The sequence below is a fragment of the Amborella trichopoda genome, chromosome 3, assembly GCF_054954075.1.
Source record: "Amborella trichopoda isolate Santa Cruz 75 chromosome 3, AtrichopodaSantaCruz75HAP2 v2.0, whole genome shotgun sequence".
Taxonomy (NCBI): domain Eukaryota; kingdom Viridiplantae; phylum Streptophyta; class Magnoliopsida; order Amborellales; family Amborellaceae; genus Amborella; species Amborella trichopoda.
The window spans coordinates 18,151,428-18,170,470 of NC_142338.1; the positions used below are offsets into that span (position 1 = coordinate 18,151,428).

Sequence of the window (19,043 nt, forward strand, 5' to 3'; positions counted from 1 at the left end):
ATATCTCTTGAGATAATTGAATGCTTATGTTCCTTCTATCTCACATGATGTTGATCTTTCATATCAAGCGTGCCATGACAAGAAAGATTTTTGTTTTCCTAAAATGAGTCATTGAATTACTGGCAATCAACATGTGATTCACATACACGGAGATGAACACAAAATCATTCCCATTGACCTCGACATACATACAAGAGTTCTCCTGGTTGGGCACAAAACCAACTTTTGACAATGCCTCATGAAACTTTATGTACACTGCCTTGATTCTTGCTTTTGGTCATAAAAGGACTTCTTAAGTTTACACACTAGGTTTTCCTTTCCCTTATTATGAAGCCCTTTGGTTGTTTCTAGAAATTTCTTCTTCCGACTACCAATTTAGAAACACCATCTTTAGATCCATCTGTTGGAGTTTGAAGTTGAAATAGGCTGCTATGGTTATAAGGATCTTAATGGAGGGTAACTTAGCTACAGGGGAGAAGGTTTCATCATAAGCTATCCATTCTTTCTGAATAAATCCCTTGGGTACTAATCTGGCTTTGTACTATCCTAGCTTCCCATCTGAATTCGGTTTCTTCTTAAAGATCCACTTGCAGCCTATAGGTTTTCTATCATGAGGATCGATAACTAGGTCCCAATCATGGTTTTGTTTAATTGAGTTGAGTTCATCGATCACGGCTTTGTCCGTGAATTCTTTTTTGGACAGGTTATAGCTTCATAATGGGAACAAGGTTCATGCAGCGATTCTTCTTCAATCCACTCGTAATATTCTCTTAGGAAGGTGAAGAAATCATGTCTTCTCTTAATACAATTACTTCTCCTAGAATGTGGTGGTTCGGGAGCTTGGGTTTCACAGTCACGCGTCATCTTATAAATGTTTGCTTGCTCATGAGTGGTGTGCCCCTCAAGGAAATTATCAAGGAATTGGGCATCTCTACTTTCTAGTACAACCCCTATTTCTGGTTTGTAAAGCTGGTATCCCTTACCTTGGTGTGGCTATCCTATGGAGAGATGCGTTTAACTGTTTTAGGTTCTAACTTTGTCGTATTTGTGTGGTGTATTAGGACATGGGCTGAGCATCCCTACTCTCATAGGTAGTCAGGGACGAAGTACGACCAATAATGTTCTTATAAGGAGTTAGTGGGACAGTGTTCGTGGGATTCTGATTAAGAATGTAACCGGTTTTTAAACCCTCCCTAAAAATCTTGTGAAAGCTTGGCATTTTCTATCATGCTCCTCACCATCTCCACCAAGGTCATATTCCGTCTCTTGGCTACCCCAGTTTGTTGAGGAGTGTATACCGTAATATATTTGGTGTATGATACCATGCTCAGTGCAAGCTCCTTAAATAACTATGATGAATACCTGCCGAACCTATTGGTTTCTAAAGACCTTAATTTTCTGGTTTGTTTGGTTCTCTACCTCGGCTTTATGCTCTATGCCTCAAACCGCCCTAGGCGAGTGTACTAAGGCGCTTGCCTAGGAGGTCTAAAAGGTGGGTGCCGCCTCAAAAATTGAAGTCCAAGGGCGGAAAATGACCCTAGGTCAGGAGGTATTTTCGACATTTTCCCTTTAAAAGCAAGGGGGGGGGGGGGGAAGGTTTTGGGGCATTCTTGCCCCCCATAACCTTTCTAATGTGGTTTAGAGAGAGAAAAACCCTCTAAAAAACAAGATTTGAAGATTTCTTAAGAGATCAAAATTTTTCTCTACCTCGAATGCTCACAAAATCGAAGGATGTTCATCCCGCATCTTTTTGGGGCTTATAGTGGTTGTAAAAGAGGAGATTTGGGAATCAAAACTTTTCGATTTGGGCTGTTATCGAATCCATTTTGAGAAGGTTGGTATATTCAATATTTCTAATGTGGGTTATGTATTCTTTTTTTGTGTAAAATGTGTTATGATGTTATTCCTTACTTTTTATTTTGTTTTTGATACTTTATAATATGTATTTGATATGTTATCCACTATTTGGATCATTCTCCGATTTTGATATTTAGTTTAGGAAAGCAAAACTCAAGATATTAAAGAGGGAATGTATTAAGTCTTCCTACTTCATTTCCTATTTATAATTTTTTAGATGATCATTTTTTAATATTCTTTGAATGATTAATTTGTAATTTCAAATATTTAGATTACATAGCTGTAAATTAATCTTGCTTTTATATACGTAACTACAATTTCAACTTCTTCTAAATGTACTCAAGTTTGACTTTGTTGTTTTTTTTGTAATTTTCAGGATTAAGTGGTAAGTTGATACTTGATAGCTTAGGGTTGTCGGTGAAAATGTCTTCCTTGAGTTCAAGTAAACAAGCTGATCCAGTTTGGAAATATAAGTATTGTCCCAACCCTAATGACAAGAATAGGGTAGCTTGCAAATTTTGCGAAAAGGCGTATAATGCTGGCCTTAATAAGTCAAAAAAGCATTTGGCCGACAAGAGAGGGGATGTAGCGCCATGTATTCAAGTCCTTGGTGAGGATAGAAAAGAGATGTTGGATCTTTTAGGAGGGGTCGAAAAGAAGAAAGAACAAACAAGGAAACAATATGAAAACATCAGGGCCTTTGTAAATATCCATGAAATAGATGAAGATGAAGAGGGAGGGGCCTCCATATCTAGACCAAGTACCATTGGGCAAAAGAGACCTCGAAGAAGGGGCTTATTGATACATTCTTCCCCTTCCTGATCCCAAGGTGGTGGTTTGTGAAGGAATCCGGTGGAGACTAGTTTAGAGAGTCATTTGACGAAGCAGGAGAAAGGGTTTATTATTAGTATGTGGCTTGACAATATTTTCAAGCAGGTCTACTGTTTAATACTGCCAGTTTGAGAAGTTTTGAAGCGATGTTGGAGGCAATGAGGGAGTTTGGCCTAGGATACACGCTACACCTTATAAGCTCAAGTGGCCTTTGTTGAAGAAAGAGGTGGAACTAACAAATGACTACTTGAAGACCCACATGGTAGATGTGGGTGGTTAGGTGCCTCGATCTCGCCCTCCGAATCTCGATGATCTAGAGGCACGTATCTCGGGTTTCTGACGAACCCCGGATTTGAGATCGCTCTCTCGGAACCTTGCTCGAGAGCAAGGGCAGGTATACCAACCGATGATAGAGGAATTTAAGGTGGATTCGGGACTTACTCGGGTTGGCTCGTGTAGGTGCCCTCTTAGATCACGAAAAAAGCCCCCTAGCTGCTTTAGCTGGTTCGGAATCGCCTCCCTTGACCTGCAATCCTCTTGTTTTCTGCACAACACTTCTATGGTTAATTTGCGAGACAAGTGGGTCAAAGAGACCCACCCTTGTCTTAGGGCACCGTACGTTCACACGAGAGGGCGATGAAGCGTAAGGTTCAAATAAAGATAGAAAAGGGAAGAAAACTTGACGAAGAGGCGAGACTAGCATTGCAGCCGGGAAGTCGACTCGGAGTGGTAGCAAGATGGGCATGGTTCTTAGAACCAGCACGGCGGCAATGCTATTCGAAATCGAGACCGATAGGGCGGTGCTAGGCTAGGTCTACTCTCGATCAAGCGAGAAGAGACAAGAGAATGAAAAGAAGAGACGAGACGGCAGAAAGATGAGGTCTCGACGGCGCTAGGCATTGCCTCTCACGACCGTGGAGTAGTAATGTCGTGGCCCTTAGGCAACACTCGACACTTCTGCTCATGGCTAGAGAGTGAGGAATGAACTACGGACGGCGCTAGGCATCGCCGCTGGCAACATAAGAAAACAACACGCTGCCATGCGGGCGGCGATAGTTTCTAATGAAGCGCGCGCCGATGGTTATTCATGATGCACGACGATAGGCGTGGGGACGTAAGAAGGACGACGATGAACGTCGAACACACGAAGGAAGCTCGTGAGCGGCGGTAGACGTTGTCGAATTTCCTGCACTTTCTTCATAGATCAGCAACTTCTCTCTAGCCTTTCTTCGCGCTCGGGTGTTGTCACAAGGTGTGCCGCATATCGAATCGCTCGTCTTGACTAGATAAACATGCTCACCAAATTTGAGTGTGATCCGACTTGGGACGGGTGAAATATGAGCATCGAAAGTCACTTTTTGTGACTGTCCGTTCCATGGCGTGGCATTGCATGGTGGCCGCACGGGAATAGCGTGCCCCTCCTGTTTGACTCTTTTGCCTATAACTTCTTCCTGGAGTGTCCGTTTGGGTTGAAATTTGACCTCGGAGGGTTTTCGACCGTGCCAGATCCAATGGTGGTGGTCCCACAACGATTTGAGACACCAAAAATGTAGCTCTAGTTATAAGGGATGTTTCAGGGTGCTAGAGGTTGATTCTGCTGGAACTGTTCCTCAATCTGCACTGCCTTAGACATGTTGGACTACGACGAAACTTGGCCGGAGACTTTTGAGAGACCTTATGAAGATCTTGGCCGATTCCAAGGCTATTATGAGACTGCCGGAATTTCCAGTGTTTGTTAGGCTTTATTGAGCAGGGGCCCCATGTTGATGAATAATATCTTCCCCATGCGTGTGTATATATAGAGAGTGCAGGCTTAACGAGGTGGAAGTGCTAAGAGTGGGAAGGTTCTGTGGGTATAGGTGGTGCTGGACAGAGGTGGCAATGGATCAGTGGCCCGGCTCGGTCTGTCTTAGGCAATCTTGAAATGTGGCCCAAAGGCTTGATTAGAGCTCGGAAACTAGGGTCTGAAGTCCAAATTAAGTCGCACTTTATTTTAAATGTTGGCGATAATTTGTTCCAAATTATTTGTGGTGTTTGTATTAGGTAGGGATGGGTGGGTTCTATAAATAAATCTTTAGGTAGGGATGGGTGGGTTCTATAAATAAATCTTTCTCTCATATACAAAGACATCTATAAAATGAAATGGTCTATAATTCTTTTTAAGATTAATTATATTTATTTATTTTTAATATTTAATCCTTTTTAAGATTAATTATATTTATCTCTTTTTTATAATCTACAAATATAAAGTACATATAATTAATCTTTAATTACATATAATTACAAAAATAAAATTTTATATAATAATTTACAAAAATTAACATAATTATATGAAATTGTTGTACCAGCTCATAGGATATTAAAAAAAGCAAAAAATAATACTAGTACTTAGGGATTATAGTTGGTTGGGTTGTAATAATTTTGTAGTTAGATAGGTTGTAATAATTTTGGATTATAGGTAGGTTGTAATAATTTGGGTTTTTTTTAGCGGATTAGGGTTTTCCTCCAATTCGATATTTTAGTGGCAATTTTTTCATCGATTTAATCCATTCTTTGTTGTAGTCCATGTATGATTATATACTTCATCCATGATAATTCTATGATTTTTCTTTTGTGTGATGTAAAATTAATGGTTAACATAAGTTCATACAGGGAAAGAACATCTCAATATTCGCAAATTGATGAAAAAAATGAAGGTTAATAATGTAATACCCCAATTTTTTTTTGGATTCCTAAAAAACAACATTTGTAATGAATTTTAATAATTTTTTGGACTTTTTTTAAGGTTTAATTCGACCGATTCGGCTGATTCCTTATCCGGATTGCCGATTCACCGATCCGAATGGGTTATTGGGGTGTCCAATCTAGGGTACCGATCCGTTTTTTAAACCACTGATTCAAACCATGTTTGTCTCCTCAGATTGGAAGGAGAGAAAGTGGTCTAAGGAGCCAAAGGGCAAAAAGGTCGATGACATTGTTATGGTGCCTAGGTTTTGGAGTGGGGTTTAGTTTTGCCTCCATATTTTTGTGCTACTTGTGAAAGTGTTTCGCGTTGTTGATAGTGAAAAAGAACTAGCAATGGGACACATTTACAAGGCAATGGTGGTTGCAAAAGAAAAAATCAAGCTGAACTTGAAGCAAGATGAACGTAAATATGGCCCCATTTTGAAAATTGTAGATGACAAGTGGGATATGCAGTTGGAGAGACCCTTACACCTAGCAGGGTCTTTTCTTAACCATGCTTATTTCTATTCTAATCTTCAAATAGAAAGATGGGTTCTTTCTTGAAAGTATTTAATAAGTGTAATGTGAGGCTCCACCATGACTCAGATGTTGAAGACAAAGTGTCTATGGAATTTGACTTCTATCGTTATTGGGGACATTAGGGACGGATATCACGTGAGTATATTCATGTAAGTTGAAGATGTATTTGTCATTTAAATTCTTACTCCTTTGTATTTAACTTGATTAATTTTCTAAAAATTAGTCATATATATGTACTATATTTATTTTTAGTTTTAATTGTATTATAGCTTCTTGGTGGGCAAAGCATGGATAAACTGCCCCCCAACTTGCTATGGTTGGCACAATGGATTTTGGATTTGACTTGGACATTGTTTAGCTGCAAATGCAACTTCATCACATTCGAGATGGTAAATTTTCCATTTACTCTCATTTCCTATTAAGTTCCTAACTAACTTTCTAAATTTTTTTGTTAAGTAACGACTGAAGAGAAATAGACTTCAGCAGAAGAGGCTGAATGACCTTGTTTTGTAATCAGAGGCTAAAGGAGTGTAATCTAGAATGGTTTGAAATTGCAGGCCCATGCTTTGTGAAAGATTTAGATCCTACAAGCGAATGGTTGGTTGAGCAAGATGCTGGGGATGGGCTTGTATTCGAGAGAGAGAGCTTGACATAGACCCAAGTGCAAGAGGCAGTTGGTCTGGCATCGAACCCCATGAGAATTAGATTCCATACTCAGAGAAAGGAGAAGGATATGGGAAAGGAGAAGGGAAGGGGGGGTAGGAGAAGGAGAATGTGCATATGAAGAGGGGGACGATAATGCAGGAGGAGGACAATGTAGAGAGGAGACAAGGGAAGAATGTTTTTATGTGGAGGAGGAAGATGACTCTGATGAAGATGGCTTGACATTATCATCAGATTCAGGTGCACCTGATGCTGGCCCTGGATGTCGACTTGTTGTTGCTAGTGATGATGAAACTCAACCTCATATTTGAGTTCATCATATTTGTAGTGTGAAGAAGACTAATTTTTGTACTTTATATCCTTTGATTGTCGGATGTGACTTTTCTTTATGAGTAATCTGTTGTGACATGTGACTTGCGAGATTTAATAGAGATCTCGAGTTGCTTTTATCTTTTAATGTTGCTTTTAAGTTTTAACTATTTTATTAATAGTTTAAAGTCGTGTATGTTTATGTTTGATTTGTAGTTCTGACTTTTGAACTGCATTTTATACAAAAGATTGTAGAATGTTATTTATTAAACAAAAAAATGGAATTCTGTACACAATAATAGAAGGGGGTGTGGTGCCCCCAACCTCCCCCTTCTCTGCAGGCCGTTAGGTGTGCATGGTATACATGGCCAAAAGGTTCACCAATATCACTATGGACAATATTTAAAATGGCAGTAGCTCTTTGAGCTTTTATAAATGGTTTCTTAGCTTGGTTTCCTTGAACACATGATTCACATCATTTGGTTAAGTTTACATTTAGATTTTTAAATAATCCTTCTCTCTTTAGTCTCTCCATTCATTTGTAATTTATATCGCCCAATCTCATACACCATATATATGCATAATCAACATCTATTATGGCACAACAAATAGAATTCTTTATTGCATTTGAAAGGAAGACATCGACAAGAAGACCATTCATGATTTTTTCTTTGCTCAATTTACTTCCACATTATTGCCGGTAAATATGGTAGTATATCTTGTCTTAGCCACCGTGAGACCGAAATCAAACTCTTTCTCATGTCTAGAGCATAGAGAGTTTGCATTAGGATCTTGCTATTTCCATTCTCAAATTGAATGACATATTCACGAATAGTAAGCATTTCTGTCTTTTGATTTCCACCCATGAAGATATGCTGGTCCCATGTGGTAATAGGTTTAAAAAATCTGAAACCATCCTTGGTGTTAGACACGTGGGCGGTGGAGCCCGAGTGAAAGCACCTTGATCCCCTCTTGGATTCGGCTAGCATAGTCCCTACGATCACACAAGCATGCTCCTTATCATCCCCATGATTTGCGTTCTTCGGTGCCTTGCAATGTTTTGCTACATGCCCATATTTATTGCAGTTATAATACTTGATTTTCTTTAAATCATTATTTTTTCCATGCCCATTATCCCCCTTCCGATTTTCATCTTTCTTATTCTTGTTCTTGCCCTTGCCTTTCTTTTTCTTGAACGAATTAGAGTTGGGCTTCATAGTTACCAGATTCACTGAGTGTCTTGAAGTTGGAGCATTACGTGATATTCTTCTATCTTCTTTTGCTTTAAGCTTGGTGATGATCTCATCCAGCTTTGATGTGCTCTCATGTTAGTGAGAGCGCTCTCATGTTAGTGAGAGCTAAGGTGAAAGCTTCCCATGAACTTTTGTAAAGTGTTGAGCAGGTGGCACACATGCATGTTCTCATCAGGCGGTACTTGTGCCGCTTCAAGCGCTAGTATCAATGCTCTGAATGTATGGATATGGGCTGCTGCAATGTTCCCTCCTTTCATTTTTAAGTACAAGTATTGTTTCATGGCTAGTGTTTTTCTGGTGAGGGAAGGAGTGGCATAATCCTTCTCGAGCGTTTGATGTTTCTCCTTTGTATTCTTTAGGTTTCATACTCGAGAGTGTGTGAGTCATCCATAGCTATTAATAGAAGATTCTTAGCTAGGGTATTTCTGCACTTCCACTGAGCATAAGTATCCCTAATAGCTTGCGTCTCATAAGCATTGCCTCTCAGTTCAGGTGGGGGTCCTTTGTGAGCATCTGACCAAGTCCTTTAAAGGGAACATAACTGATCTTCCTTTCCAAACTTGTATAGGACTTCCCTTTGAACCTTTGGGTCTTCAGTAGTTTAGGCATAAAGCCTTTGGCTGTCATGTTCTTGATTCAAGAAATAAAATATATACCTAAACTGTGGCAGTAGGACTTGCTCTGATACCAATTAAAGGTGTGGCTATGTACAATTCCAAGGTATAAATTCAAAATTTCTTTATTAATAACTGGAATCTACTTAAATAGAGAATAAACCTTCTACAATCTAGGATATTGACTTTTATTACCAAACAAAACTATATTCATGATACTTCACACAAACTTTCAATATGAATCCAAAAACAATTAGGAATTCTAATATCAATAGTAGTCTTCGTCTATGTAGGAATCCTAAACTAATTGGTCTCCTTATAAAATTAGGACTTTTAAAAAAAATATGAAGTACTAAAACAAAATGTATAAATAAAATTGGGAAGACTTATTGATCTTTTGGCTAGGTCACCCCCCAGTACTTAGCACACCCCACACCTGATTATTGAACTGATTGTGTACTCATTCCTTGTGTCCTAATGAATCCTCTGAACTTGGGAAGCACCTTTGGAATACCCTCTAACAGATCTATGGTGCTGAGAGCATGGAACAAGACTGGCTGGCTTTCGACCCGTGTACTTTTGGTCATGCCACAAAGACACCTACCCTGACCTCAAGACAAGAAATGGGCTGGGCATACCCCCTAACTTGGCTAGCTGGGTGGTGTGAGCCACCCTTTATGGCTCTGTCTGTTAGGTGGGGAAACACCTGCCCCTAGAGAGAGAGGAGAGAGAGAGAACTAGAGAGGGCTGTGGAGAGGAAAGAGGAGAGAGAGAGAGGTCTGGTCGCAGGTGATGGGAATGAGGGAGCACCCCTCTTTATATAGGCCTTGGTGGCCCTGGGGTATTCTAATCTCAATTAGGATTCGTTTGACCAAAAGATTTCTTGGTAATCTGTGATGAGAGAGAAAACAAATATGAGCCATCCATCATTTAAATTAGCCATCATGATTTGAGGAGGAATTTAGGAAATATATTCACAACCCAAGAAATTACAATACAGATATTCTTGAGATGTGACAGTCCAAAACATATATACATCTCTTGATAGGACAAATTTACAGTGGCGAATTCTTACAAGGTAACAAAAGAAAGTTAGCACAACAACAATATCTTCCAAGTTTGATCCCGACTAGCACTCAAAATGAATCCGTATTTATCCTGAAAAAAAATGTTTACCATAATTTGATGAGTTTGGCTACTCAGTAAGTGATCATCATAATCCTAAAAATAATCATGATTGAAAGATATCAATATTTCAAAAAGGAGATCTATTAACAGGAATGCATTAACAATTTCACTTTCAAAAATACATAATTAAGTATAATCCGAATAATTGAAATACATATCACATTTTAGCATCAATGCATAATTAAAAAGATTTCACAAAATACCCTACTGGCGTCCCAAGTAGGTCACCTATATACCCCATCAGCGTCCTGATAGGTCCACTTAATCCCTATCGGCGTCCCAGATAAGTCCACTTAATCCCTGCAGGTCCACTTATACCTCACCGACATACCGGATGAGTCCACTTAATCCCTACTGGCGTCCCGGATAGGTCCACTTATACCTCACCGGCGAACCGGATGAGTCCATTTGCATACTTAAAGTATTTCTAAATCTCTTTAAATATTCGAAAGCAGCAATATCATGTACTCAACGTATCACTGAAATCATTAATATGAATCTCACTGAAACCATTAATAACATTCACTTTCAATGACATTTCAAAAATAACCAATCAATTATTTTGGGCTCAAATTTAAAAAGGTAGCAGTTCGTAAAGGCATTCTAGCATAATTGCCAGTTTAATATATATAGGAAAAGCTCTTATAGAATTTCAAGAATACGGAATTATCACAATTTATGGGATATCAATTCACAAATAAACATTTCACAACAATGCTATAATCAATTGCAAAAATATCAATTTTTAAATAATAAGGCAGTCATTTGCACATGAATTTTACAATATCTAAATATTCAAAAACAGTAGAAAGAAATATCACAATTTTACTAAAAGCAGAAATATCACATTTATTTCTAATAATTTTACAGTATCTAAAATTTTCTAACAATAGACAAGAAAAATAAATAAATTTATTTCTAATAATTTACAGCATTCAAAATTTCTAACATAGATAAATTATCACAATTTTTATTAAAAAGGTTATGTTTCAAAATAATGAGGTCGCGTGCGCATAAAATTTATCGCGCCTGAAATTCATGATAATAGCATAAATAATTATTTCATTTAATTTTTAAAAAGAATGGATTATTTTTCAAGATAATAATGTCACTTACACACAAAGCTTATAAAATAAAGATCTTGGATGGAAATATCACTATTTATTAAAAACAGACTATTTTTCAAGAAGATGATGTCACTTACCTTAACTCCGAAACTGGGGAAGCAGATAGAGCTAAGAAAACTAGTCTTCTGTTTTGTTTTTTTTTTTTGAATGGGGCTTTTCTACGATTGATCATATTTCAAATTCAGAGAAAAAGGAAAGAACCCAAATGACTTTCTATCCACTGATTTCAATTTGTAGGATGGAACGCCATTAATGCTATTCACAGGTTCTTGCTGCCATCAATCACTATTGATTCTAGCCACTTTTTGTATTTAGAGAGAGGGTGGGAACAAATTTGTTAAAAGAGATGTGCATAGGAGAGAGAGAAAAAGACGTATAAAAAAGAAACACCTCAATGCAAGGTGTCGTTTAAATGAGTGTTCTTATAAACCTTTAAGGTGGTGGACCTAAGGTCCACCCAAGTAAAATTGGACCCTCAAGTATACTAGCAATGATATCTTTTATTTATTGTTAATATAAAAGCAACAATATCCTAACGGTATAGTATTATTATCATTACTAATATATGATGATTAATTTATTTATTTTTGTATTTATTTTAATTAATGTTGTTACATATATCCCCTGATTCTTTGACTCATATCCACTTCTAATCCATTTAGGGTAAGACCAGTCAGATCTCATCTTTTGTTTTGACTAGAATGTTTTTTCTCTCACAAAGAGATTGTAGAAATTCGAAGTCAAAAGTTCTTGCTCAATTTTCAAAGATTTCTTGAATATTTTCGACCGATTAAATCTATCAAAATCTTAACAACAAATATCAAGTGGGAGATCTTTCCTCCTTTTAAGGCCCATGAAATCTTAGAAGCAAGTGGGGCTTTCCACTCATGTGGGGCATGTGGGCCCAATGTCCCACTTGGAGTGGATCCCCTCATGTGAGGGGTTGAGCGCTTGGCCTCCCATGTGGATCCCACAATGCCCCCACGACTCTCGAAAATGTCAGGATATCTCTTTTTAGAGTTTTAGTGCATAAATACAAATTTTAAAATTTTGAACAATATCCCAAAGATGGAGGGCTCCATGTGTTAGCATACCTGTGTTCATCAACTTAACATTGATACAAATAGGATACTTGTTATATAAATTAGAAAAATAAAATAAAAGCAGAATGTAGAATTTTGCAGGACAATATTATTTTCTCATAAATTTTGTGCTCCAGTGAGAGTATATTGTCTACTTAGTTCCTCGAGTAAAACCAAATCTAGGATTAAGTTTATGACTGTAATTTTTGGAGATGTAATCTATTCAACCCATGGAGTATTCTTAATAAAATTTTTCCTAATAGCGCTCTCTATGCACTTGTAATAAACAATGTCTCAACTAGAATGTTAATTACAGGTTTCCCCCTAAAGCAAGTCATATGCATGTGTCACTATAGTTCAAAGGGACCTCTCTATGCACATTTACATGTAAGGGTTGCTTCCCATTGTGCAGCTGTCATATGTACATAGCATGTGGAAGTTTGTTTAGGATTTGGCTTTTGCTCTCAAAAGCCTGCAACCACACACAGGAGATCATAAAGCTCTCCTGGCCTGTAAATCATCCCTGGGCATCTCTCTGACCTCAACAAGGGATGATCTTCTAGAAAATTCTCAATAGTAGTGCCTATACCGAAATATTGTTTTGGACACGACAGGCCATAGACCCCGCACCCTAGGTCAATCAACCAACGTATACTCCCCACTGAAAGGCACAATTCACTATATTTATTAATTTTATATGCTCTCACGGGCTTTGAGGTTCACAAACCCCAACACTTTTCTTCCCTTTGATAAACCCTGTTGTCCACTCTTGAACTGGGTTTCAAGGCTGCTAGTTTTTCCCATAGGCAAACAGCAGCCCTAGGTATAAAGCATGAAAATGTCATGCCACCAACTACTCTAGCCAACTCATTGAGTATGTCAGTCTTTGCCTTGAGCACCATATTCTTCGTCTTCCTAGAGTACACATTTTTCCTTAGCATTCATTTCATGCCCTAACTTAAACCTTGAGGTGAGGCTAGGGATTCTGCTAAGCACACCGAATTGTTGTATTGACATCCACAAATTCGAACTAGACATCCACAAACTCCAACTAGGGAACCAAAGGACCACTGGAGGTTCGAACCCTTTTATCCCATCTTACAAACCATCTTGCTTAGGGTCTCTTCACAATAACGTTCTTGTTTAAGAATATTAGGAACTTAGAAATAGACTTTGGCCCCCAATAAGCATATTTTTTATTTGCTTCGAAACTGCTGTTAGAATGGCTGTTGGTTTGGCAAATAGATTTGTCACTAGGATTGCTTTGAAACCACTAACGAAGTGTTGGTTTTGGCGGTGTGAATGGTTCCCATGTGTTGAGAGTGATAAATTTTTTTTTTCTCTTTGCTGCAATGTTTTATGGGACCGATGGTGAAACTATTTGCATGATGGCACATGATTCAAATGGTTTGCATTTACCCCTGGATTTTTGGATGTGGTATTTGTCAAGAGACTCTGTCCTGCATACTATAGAACGTTATGCATGCTTTATTGCGGGCCGTTGTTTGTTCTTAATGGCAATTATTATTGTTAATTCCTTTTTAATTCTCTGTCATCATTTTTGTCTTGTCTACCTAGATATGGTTCGCCGAAGTTGTGACTGTGCTTTGTTTGATCAGGCAATCCGACATGAAGCTTTCACGCATATGGAAGGCCACAAGGAGTTTGTACAGATTGATCATAATGACTTGTTCCCCTATCTTCTTGTCAATGTAGGTTCTGGTGTTAGTATGATCAAGGTACCTACATATTCCATTCTGAATATCATCTCCCTTGTTTTGCTAGTGTACTATTCAATAGCATCTGGTGTGAAGTTTTATGTATCTCCAGCCTGAATGCAGGTAGATGGATATGGGAAATTTCAACGGGTTAGTGGGACAAATGTTGGAGGTGGTACTTTCTGGGGCCTAGGAAGGCTTCTCACTAAATGCAAGAGGTAGCATGTCACCCATTTTTGGGATTTTGTTAACCATCTGGCTTGAATTATTTGAATGATTTGGAGTCTGACATGAATTTCTTATGCTAGTTTCGATGAAATATTGGAACTAAGTCAGCGTGGTGATAATAGTGCTGTGGACATGCTTGTTGGAGACATATATGGTGGGATGGATTATTCCAAGGTACTCATATTTTCTTGTATTTTTTGTTGTTTCAGTTGTTTATTGGTAGAAACCACAGTGTACTTGAGAGTTACATGGGATCAAATTACTGCAATTCTGGACTCGCTGGCAAGAGCCTTTGGGTATCTGACCCGCTTCTTATTTGTTGCCTTCTAAGATTATCCTAATCCTGGAGATTTATTTATTTTTGCAATTTTAGGAGTATCTTTGGTTTTATTTTCTTCTAGTGGTTTTCTTGTTTTGATACAGCTAACTAGCATGGCTACGGTTTTTTTTTTTCCCGATGAAAGTGACAATATATTTCTATATAATAAATTGTTACAAAAAGGACTCACAAGACATGAGTTAAGGCATCCCACAGGCTGGGTGCTTAGTACAAGAAAGCTTAGATAGAGCAGTTACTATAAAGCAGTTAGAGTAGCCAGTCTGTTTATGATAGCTGAACCAGGATGCTCATGTTGTCTACTCCCGCTGCACCTGAGACAGTCCTCAGTGTGGTTTTACTTTCTTTCGAGTTAAGACTTTTACATAGAAACCTGTGGAGAAAACAACTCGATGAGCTCAATGCATAGAAATAACTGGTGTGGCTTCTACCATGGTGCAGGAACGTCTAGAGGGTCCCATAGGTGCTTCTGGGGTATCTGTATCATGCCTGTGCTGGATGATCAGGAAAGGGAGCTGTTAAATGCTGGAGTTTCCATGGTTTTATAGAAGGAAAAAAATTCCCTTGTTTGTGGGGTTTTTCTTTTTTGATGTTTAATTGGTGGGGGTACTTTAGATTTAGTGATGATTAAAGGGATTTTTAATTAAGCTATGGAATGGGGATTTTGATTTCTAGCAATTAAGGAGGAGGTGGCAGTCACATGAGGAACTGCTGGTTTTACTTGTTTGAGGTCTCGTTCAGTTGTTCTTTGTGTCTTGAAGTTGTGCAGGATGCATTAATTGAATATTTGAGACAACATTTGATTCCTGTGAACTGATTAGGTGTCTATAAATGAGAGCGGATTAGGGACATTGTCATCCTCTTACTTGTATCTTCATGCATACTGTGGAAATTTGTCATGCTTAATTTGGTCTACTTTCTCTCATGCTAACCAAACCCTATATTTCCTTCACAGATTGGTCTTTCAGCATCAACTATTGCTTCCAGTTTTGGCAAGGTGATATCAGAAAGTAAAGATCTATCTGAGTACAGACCAGAAGACATTTCTCTATCTCTCTTACGAATGATTTCCTACAATATAGGACAGGTGAGCTCAATTTTTTGTTGAGCTATTTCTGTTAAATTGGTTTGTAATAACCTGAGATCGGTTTCAGTGTTTGTTCAATGGGTACTCGGGAATTGAGAATAATGTGATATTCAGTGGATGTTATTGTTATCGTAAGTATGACATTTGGTATTGTAAAGATTACGTCATTATACTGAATTTAATTGTGGTTTATTGCTGCTTTATTCAATTTTTTTTTGACCTCCTGTTGGAACTGTATCGATTCATGCCTGACTTTGTGGAGTGGCCTTAGAGTCTCTACACTTCAATATTTAAAAGGAGTTTATGATGTAAATATTTTATGTAAATCTAATTCAGCACTGTTGAAAGGCTACTGTAGGGCAAAGGTCTGTTTGTATTTGTCCCAATATTTAATTCAATTTCTTTAATGTTAGATTTCCTACTTGAACGCACTTCGCTATGGGCTCAATCGGATCTTTTTTGGAGGATTTTTCATTCGTGGTCATGCATATACCATGGACACAATTTCCTTTGCAGTTCACTTCTGGTAATTACTGAGATACAACATTGCCAACTTCTTATGATCTACTTCTGCTGTTCTTCATGTGGTGATCACTACTAATGTTTATATTCCTTCTTTTCCCTTTTCTTTGTTGGTTTGCTATTGCCATTTTCTTTGCATGAACCTATGACTTTGTGTTCATTTTTGAGTTATAAGTTTTTGGGTTGGATGTTTTCTTTTATTAACTTCTTTATGTAAAATTCTCTCTCTTAGCACTAGGATGAGACTTCTGAGTTCTACTTTTTTTCGTTCTGCCTCCTATTTCGTAATCCTTGCCTTATACGTTTGTGCTCTATTGTGCATATATTCTTTTTCAGGTCAAAGGGTGAGGCTCAGGCTATGTTTTTGCGACATGAAGGGTTCTTAGGAGCTCTGGGTGCATTCATGAGCTATGATAAGCATGGTCTTGAGGATTTGATGGCCCATCAATTTGTGGAACGATTTCCTATGGGTGCTCCATACGTGGGAGGGAAGATTCATGGACCACCATTGGGGGATCTTAATGAAAAGGTTTTTCATTGCAGTGTGCTTTCATTTCTGTGGTATTCTTCCAAATGCAAGTTCTGTTATTTTCATGTCATGTGGAAGCTCTAAGCTTTACTATAATAAAGGCCTAATCTCACAACTGTAACAGTGGCACATCAGTCCTTTCTGGTTTTTGTTCTCACTTCATGTTTGATAGAAATAGTTCAATGCATTTCTGCAGCTTGCACTAGGATCTAAGATTGTTATTGCTGTTGTCGTTAGTATTTTATTTCTTTGGGTGTCAAGATTTATTCCACAACTTTGGATGAAGAAGGATATTGGGATGCCTCATGCAGATATCGTGGATGGAAAAATTTGTACAAAGAGGAACTGAAATTTTGGCTCCGGTCCCGATGGCTCCACCAGGAACTACAGGTCTCGGAGGTTTTGAAAGGCCATATTCACGGGGAGATACTCTTCGTTCTGATGCAAGTGCTGCGCTGAACATTGGTGTGCTGCATCTTGTACCCTCATTGGAGGTTTTCCCATTATTGAAAGATCCAAAGAAGTACGTACTATGTGCCTTATTTATTGCGCATTTTTTGTTAATGGATATGGATTTTTTACTAATGATAGTTGGGTGTATTTTCATGGAAAAAATTCATTTTCTTGTTGTCGGAATACGACTGAAAATTGGTTAGATATATTTACCACTGTGGATATCTGTAGGAAGGTCCATGGATCTGCTGCTTTGTTTGAGATTTTAATCTCTGTGCACAAAGTGCATTAGATATAGGAGGCTTTTACTACATGCGCTACATTGCACCAGGAAAAGTCCAAAGAGCAAAACTAAAGTTCTCATCACCTGATTGGTTAGATAAACCAAAATTATTGTTCTTGCAAAGTTCTCATGTAATGCTGGACCAAGTTATTGTTACTTTTTGCACGGATGCAATGATACATGTGTATTATATTTGAAAATCATGTCTAGGTAATACCTAAATTTCAGTTATTATATTTTCAAAATTTTGGCTTTTACTTTTATTCAAAATTACCTAAATTCCACTTACATGAGCCATTGTATGTTGCTGTAAAATTAAAATAATACCCTAGATACAACTTAAGATCTTTATTTTCATTGCCAAAGAAATAGAAACTATCCAGGAGCTTTAAACAAACTTCCACTATAATTTTTAGTACAATGCAAGTTCATAATACTAAAAATTAATTAAAACTACTAAGAAGACCTACTAGAAGATGCCTAGAGTAACCCTCACAGGTCTTGGTACACCCGACATCTAATTCTCTGATTGATGGCGCACTTTTATTCCTTTAACTGTTGGAAATTCTGAGATAGAAATGCTTTTTAGGCAATCTTTCTTTTTCTAAGGTTTTAGAGAGCTCCAAAATAAACTAAGGTTTATAAAAACTCTATGGGAAGAAATTGGGGTTGAGCTTGTGAGTTGACCTCTCTCTAGGTTGGTTGTCACCCTTCTTTTCTTCAAAATACAGCAAGCATCCCTTAGGATTTGAAAGTCCCACCTTTTTTTCTTTTATTTTTTTTGATAGAAATTACTCAAATAAGAGGAGAGAGCGTGGCGTGACTCTCTCTAAGTCAAAAGAGGAGATCACGTGGTTTAAATTTGATGAAAGAGAGAAGTAGAAAATATGGCATGATAGATAGAGATCTTGGGGCATGAGAGAGAAAACTAGTTGTCATGAGTGAGACGGTTCAAATCTTGTGAAATAGAAACAAGATCTAAGTCCTACTTCAAATAGGATTCTAATCTAAGTCTCTGTATTTTTTTGACCTTTGGGATAAGTAGAAACCCCATGGGGTAAGAGAGATTTAATCATATCCATCCATCTCAAGAATTAGTCATCATGATTTTGGGTAGAAAATAGGATCCTTATCCCCTTAGATTTTGACCCAAATCCAACTCTTATTTAAATTTGAATTATAACCAAATTTTATCATAATCTAGATCTCCTGTAAATTAAGGATATCTATATTTTAAAACTCCCATAGGATACGAAACCAAATCCTATTTAAAAAATATTTCCTATCGTTTAACCAAATATAAGAAAATATGGGATGTGCCTCCCTTTTTCGTAGAAAAGTGGTGTGCGACTTTTTGCTAAAATAGTGGCATCCCCATTTTTGCTAAAAAGTGGCGTGGCCCTCCTAGGGGTGGCACGTGGTCCCCCTCTTAAAAAAAAGCACACACACATGGGGAGGGATCTTTGGTCCTATATGTGTTACGTTAAGTTCTGAAAATTTCAGAAATATGCTTTTGTTGAATAATACAGCAGAAATAATATTTTAAATTTTAAAAATATTTAAAAATCATAAAAACATTTCTAATACCAAAATAAAATATATTAGAAGTGGACTGATACTAAAGAGTAAAAATTAACTATAATAAGGGCACTCAGTCGCCCCAGAAACCATGATCCACTATTGTTTTCTTATGAATTA

The 19,043-nt window shown here is 37.7% G+C and overlaps 1 protein-coding gene across 11 annotated transcripts in view; it reads left to right on the forward strand.

The window, feature by feature from the left end:
• Positions 1–19,043, forward strand: part of LOC18430526 (pantothenate kinase 2) — an 82,918-nt gene that overhangs the window by 20,434 nt on the left and 43,441 nt on the right. For 7 of the 11 annotated variants that reach the window (XM_006840677.4, XM_088860292.1, XM_011623719.3 and 4 more), the window contains exons 5-11: positions 13,808–13,927; positions 14,030–14,124; positions 14,215–14,308; positions 15,427–15,558; positions 15,972–16,084; positions 16,417–16,609; positions 16,921–17,132. In XM_006840677.4, coding sequence (XP_006840740.4) covers positions 13,808–13,927; positions 14,030–14,124; positions 14,215–14,308; positions 15,427–15,558; positions 15,972–16,084; positions 16,417–16,609; positions 16,921–17,132 — 959 coding nt within the window. Of the gene's footprint in view, positions 1–13,766; positions 13,928–14,018; positions 14,125–14,214; positions 14,309–15,426; positions 15,559–15,971; positions 16,085–16,416; positions 16,610–16,920; positions 17,133–19,043 lie in introns of all 11 variants that reach the window. The other 4 variants (XM_088860297.1, XM_088860299.1, XM_088860300.1 and 1 more) reach the window with 2 other exon arrangements.